At 36.0% G+C, this 6107-nt stretch overlaps 1 protein-coding gene across 1 annotated transcript; it reads right to left on the reverse strand.

Annotated features, from left to right (window-relative positions):
• Positions 1-440: 440 nt before the first annotated feature.
• Positions 441-857, reverse strand: LOC149248843 (uncharacterized). Its single transcript, XM_089451223.1, has one exon. The coding sequence runs from the start codon at positions 855-857 to the stop codon at positions 441-443; it is 417 nt and encodes a 138-aa protein (XP_089307349.1).
• Positions 858-6107: the final 5250 nt, after the last annotated feature.

Genomic DNA, 6107 nt, shown 5'->3' on the forward strand with positions numbered 1-6107 from the left:
AAATATTTAAGACACTAAACTGGTAGAAAATTCACAATTTAAACTTGTAATTTCAACAAATCCCTATTTAATTATAAACAAACTAGATAAAAAAAAACTTGTAAAACTGACCAATGTTATAACAGAAGCAAAATTGACATTCTGTTTTCAGAAGCAAAATTGGCATTCTGTTTTCTGAAATAATTAAAACAATTATACATGAGAGTTCCTGCAGCAAAAGAAAATACACTTCGTTCTGCCAATATGCTAATTATGCTGCAAAACTCTATACGAGAAGATAAGATTTAAAAAGAAAGGACAGATATTCCACTACCAGTAATCAGATGATGATAATATGAACCAGAAGTTCTAGTTATCCAATTCCGCACTTGGGTTCTTGTGGATAGCAATTTTGACGTGAAACATGATCTGTCCAATCCATTACTACTTCCCCAAGGCTACTATGGATGGACGGTGCACTCTTCCTGGGAGTAAAATTCCATGAGAATCTCCAGATTTAGATCACGAAGGCAAGGGTCGTCGTTGTGCAGAAGCCAAAGCACGTGGCCAAAGAGGATAGCATCACAGTCCAAGAAAATGAAATCACCACATGATTTTTTCCTGCATTCATCCTTTGTAGAAATCCTACCAACAACGGCCTGCTCCATCAGGGGCCGAAAAAATCCACAGTCCAGAATATGAGGCTCCACCTTGAAGATCTCTTTTTCTTTTCCCACCACAACGGTCACTGCACTTCTTTCCATTCCTCTATTCCCTGTTCTAACTGAAGAAGAAGAAGGGGAGAGCCCAATCTCTTCGTACCCCAGCGACCACTTTCGCCAATTTCTCAGAATTTTCAGCAGACGGGCTGTCTGCATTCTGGGAATTTTCTAGAACAAAGCTTCAGATCAAGAAAATAATTCTGTAGAAGAAGAAAAGCTTTCTTTGGTTTCTTTTTAATTTCTCTTTCGAATGAGGCTGAGCAAAGGCAGGCGAGCCCCAATGTTGAATGCCCAATATTAATGAAATGTTAGAATGAAAGAATGCTCTGCTTCCTAACTAGGCTGATCTTAAGGCAAGCCAGCCAAAAAAATGCTTTGCTCACTAATAAAATAAAATAAGAACGTAAATTTATTCCATAACAATTTTTGCAAAGAAAGGGGGGGCTGCGAGGGAGCACCCACCTGGAATTCAGGCCGGGATAACCCTTTTTTATCAGTTGGGCTTGCAGGATACTGTAAACAGTGTAATGGGTAGCCAGAGGAAGGATGAAAATTGGTCTGAAAGAGCGTATATGCATAAGCTGTTTCAGCCCTCCTATTTCTCGATGTCCTGTACGATTAAGCGACCGTTACTGAATGGGAAGCCTCGCTGTAGAAATGGAGAATTTCCAAGGATGAGAATTGGACTGAACGACCATATATGCAAAAGTTGTTTCAGTCCTATTTATCGATGTCCTGTACGATTAAACTACCGTTACTCTCTTGTAATCATAATCATAAGGTTGATTTGTGAGATTTTGTTGGAATCACAAATTTGATTCTTGAGAAAGATTCTGGTAAAAAATCAAGAATGTGTTGGAATTATAATATTGAGTAGAATCAGAAAGTTGAATTGTGAGATTCTGCCTATAGAAATAAAAGGTGGAAAATAATTTGATGGAATGAGAAATTTGATTTGTGAAATGATGGATGAGAAATGAAACATGGAAAAGAATTTGTTGAAATTACAAAATTGACTGTGTGAGTTATGACTTAAAAATACAAAATAAAAGGCAAAATTTTAAAATAAAAAGCAAAATTTTCAAATCACAAATTTGATTTGACAATTCTATAAATTTTTTAAAGTAAATTTATTTATGCATTTTAAATAACAATAAACCACAACTGGACCAAAAAGTTATTTTGCCAAATTCCTGCAGACCAATCACAACGCCTTGATAAATACCCTGTTCTTCTTTTCCTTGAGGACAGTTGGGATTCGGGACAAATATGTGCGTGTTAATTAACCAGAGTCAATACACTGGTCCGCCCGCACCCGCCAGCCCCGTTCCATCAGAGGATTTAGCTCTGTTAATGGGAGAAATATACTCGGCACTCAATGGCTCTAATTTTGGCAACCTCCGTAGAAATCGTCGAATGTGCAGTGGTCCGCGATTCGAATCACAGTTTCATCGATGCGGGTCGATTCGGAAACGGTATGATATTCCTCAATTGCATTTTACATTGGTTTTTGGGGAAGATTTTGGCGCTCGAGATTCTCGGGTTGAGATTTTTGCCACTGAAATGGAGGTGAATATTTAGTTAAAAATGAATCGATGAGAATGGCGGCTTAAGTGCTCTTTATCCATTCATGTGAACCGTATGAAAACGAAGTCATCGGGAGTGAATCCAGGCCTGGCTGATTTTAAGCACATTTTTGATAATTCGTTATATTTTTCTAATTTTGATTTTTTCTTATTATATATTTTTAGTTAATTATGTCTAAAATTTGGTAGAGATTTGTTGGAATTGTGATTTTAAGATGTGTAATGTAAGTTTTCAAAGTGTTGAATCGTTTATAATAGTCTAAAGATACCACAATTTTGTTTAAAAAATAGTGAAAATTTCAGCGTGATTTTAGCAAAATTTTAACGAAATTTTTGGGAAATTTGGGTTACAACTATGAAGCTTCAGGATTTTGGGCACCTAAGAGTTTTTGATGGTGCTGAATCTATTTCCACTATCAAAAAAATTCAAACACCCCTGTAATCAGAGTATTTGAAAAAAATGCCCGCAAAAAGTGATTTCCGAGATGAACTTGTGACCTCACCAAACAACGCCTCATTTATATATTCAAAAATGTAATTTAAATCACAAAAATTTACAATCTCACCCAAAATTGTATCACTAAATTCAAACCTAAAAAAACCAAAACATAAAATAATTAAACTTTAAATTGCACCTTTCTCATATTTAGTCTTATCTATAAAGACAAGGATAAACCATAGAAAGAAATAAATTATTTTAGCATCCATGAGGCTAAAGAATAGCCTATGGCACATATTGCTTCTCCATCTGCTTGATGTATTCGATGGTTTTTTCTGTGAAGCTTCACAATAAATGCTCCCAACTTCTCAACAAACCCTCGCTAAATAGATTATCCCAAGAGCTAGGTGCAAACATATCTGCATAACTTTCCATGTTGTCTTTGAAGGCCTCACATTCTAAAATAAAATGCTTTACCGTACTCTTTCCTCCCACACTTCTTTTGGCCTTTTCTAGCACTGTGTTTCACAACGGAGTTTATGAGAATTAGTCCTTATGTGAGCAATAGGAATTTTGGCTCTCCAATAGATATTGGCCTCTATGTATGGTTTTGGTTGATGACTATGAGTGAGATTAAACACTTCAATATTTTCTTTTTTCCTAGCTCCTTATCCCATGTATGCTTGTAGAACTTACCATAACAAAAGTTTTTATCTCCTTACTGTTTATGGGACATATGTTCAAAGAAACACCCCATTTACTAAACCATTTGTTATTTTGTTGTATCCAAGTTTTGTTTTTTGCTGCACACTCTGTCATTAAAGACAACTTTAGGTGGCCATCTACTCTCTTCCATTTGCTCAATTTTTTTTAAATAACATATGACTCACCCCAACAATTATATTTTAATGTAAAACTAAATATCAACCTAATCAAATGTGACTATGTTAATCATCTTAATTAATTATATTCAAAGTAGTGTATATATTACATATTCACATTCAATACATCCAAAATTTTAAATTTCAAAGCTAATTAAGCCATAAATTCTTTAATGTAAAATTAAATATTAACATGGTCAAAGTAAGCATATTTGAAGTATATCCATATTCACATTCTATTCATCCAAAAATTTGTATTTCAGAGTTAATTTTCAATCTAGTAATGGTTATTATGTGTCATGTTTTAGAATTTGAGTTTATCTTACCATTCTTAGCCATATGGAAGCATTTAGAACATATAAATGTAAATAAGATAGTGATGCTGATGAGTCCTTTGCATTGCGTTAAACACACACATGGCAAACACAAATAGGAAATATAATTAGGAGAGCATTTGGTATCAACAAATGATATACATTTATAGTACATTGTGTGACCGTTGGGTTCCACATCCCAAGGTCTCTTGGACTCCCTTAGTCTATTCAGCTTCCACACTAACCCATAGAGGATTAGGTGTCCAACATTCCCCCCCTTAATCTAAAGGCTTATGTATGACTCCAAGAAGAGAGCTGTAATACAAAATGTGCAAAAATGCATGGCAGCACTAGGCTAAATGTGCTTTCCGAAATGTTGGTATAAAGGGCAGTGGTTTAAGGATGACCACCAACACTGGAATGCTTACTGTAATTCCTAGAACTCTTCCAAAACTGGAAAGAAGCTGAAGTCTTCTGCTAGAGGAAGTGCTCCTATTGTTTTGAAGAGGGAAACCTTCAACCATGAAAGGGAGGTCTCACCCCGCATAAAAGGGAGAACTTCAACCTGAAAAGGGAAGTCTCAACCTGTGATGGTTTAAGGATGACCAAAAACTCCAGAATGCTTAATGCAATTCCTGGAGCTCTTCCGAAACTGGCAAGAAGCTGAAGTCTTCTGCTAGAGGAAGTGTCCCCAATTCTATTGCTGGAACTCTTCTGAAACTGGCAAGAAGATGTTCTGCTAGAGGAAGTGTCCCAAATTCTTTGAAGAGGCATTACTGACTGAAGGCATGCTTAGGGGCATCTTTGTCTCTGGCTACAACTCTAAAACTGGTGTGACAGGTTATGGCTCAAGCTCGCTTGATGTGGCTTTGAAGCTTGTAGATGACCATCATTTCCCCCCTGTCAGATACAAGGTGAGATGATGGAGAAAACTCAACTGCAAGACTGTTCAATACTCTAGAACAAGTTCTGACATGTGACTGGAATATCTTGTTGGCTGTTGATTCCCATTGCCAAGAAGCGATCCTTCCAAGATGAATCTTTGTTCTTGTAGGAGGTTTGTTTCTGAAGCATCTATTTGAAGAATGACTGGTTTTATGACAATGCTTACATGGATGAAGATCAAAATAGTGATCTTTCAGATGGCCAACTCAGTCACATTGTTGGCATTTCACAATCTGTTGCTGTGGAAGAGAACCAGAATTTGAAATAGCTGAAGGTGAATTGTCATGAGGAGTAGGTGAAGATGAACCGTCTTGAAGAAATCCAACACTTTGAAATTGGATTGGTTTGGAGTAGTATGGAATATGAAAGGACAAGTCCTTATCATATCCAAGACCAGTTCTGTGCTTGTTGTGGACAAGTTCTTCCCAACGTTTGATAATGGGCTTGGGAAATGCAAACTGAATTTCTGCATCTGCATTTACAACTGCTGCTTTATTGGGCATTAGATCTTAATCAATTTCAACAATATTGACTTGCTGCTTATGAGAGTCTGTTTCATTGTTCTGAATAGAAACATGTTCAGAATGATGACTTCATTGTTGTAATTCTTCTCGTTGTAATTTAGATTCAAGCTGTAAAAAATCAATCTGTTCTTATGCATATTGTAGACAAGTCTGAATTTCCGAGAGAGATGCTTTGCCGATTTGGAATGTGTCATTAGAAGTAGATTGTATAAGAGTTTTCTAAAACTCTAATACTTCACCCATTTGAGTCATTTTCTCCAATGTCAAAATTATAGTTTAAAAACTGATCACAACTATGTCCCAATGTGGAAAAGTAACACCCACTCACAGTACGAAAACACAACAATATCCTCTATAAATGTGCACCAATTGACAAGTGTGCAACAAGAAGAAACTTGAATTTCTTTTACAGGAGTCCAAGAGAGTCTTGAAGAAAACCAGGAAGCAACTTAAGTATTCATTCAACACTATAATTCTTTCTTTCTAAAAATTTGCAAGGAGCCAACAAACTAGACAATGCAGATTGGCTCTTATTGAAAACTTTTATATCTCAACACCTGTTGTAAAAATAAAATAAAAGAATGCAAAAATACCAATATGTGTTCCCACCGGAATATCTTTTTTTATTTGTTGACTTCACTCTTTGAATGGCATAAATTTGTTCAAACTCAGAGCCGCTCCTACAACTATGACTCTTCTACTGACATAAATTGGCAA

The sequence above is a fragment of the Pinus tabuliformis genome, chromosome 7 (genome assembly GCF_031772625.1).
Source record: "Pinus tabuliformis cultivar Carrire ecotype Pingquan chromosome 7, CPIR1, whole genome shotgun sequence".
In the NCBI taxonomy this organism is placed as follows: domain Eukaryota; kingdom Viridiplantae; phylum Streptophyta; class Pinopsida; order Pinales; family Pinaceae; genus Pinus; species Pinus tabuliformis.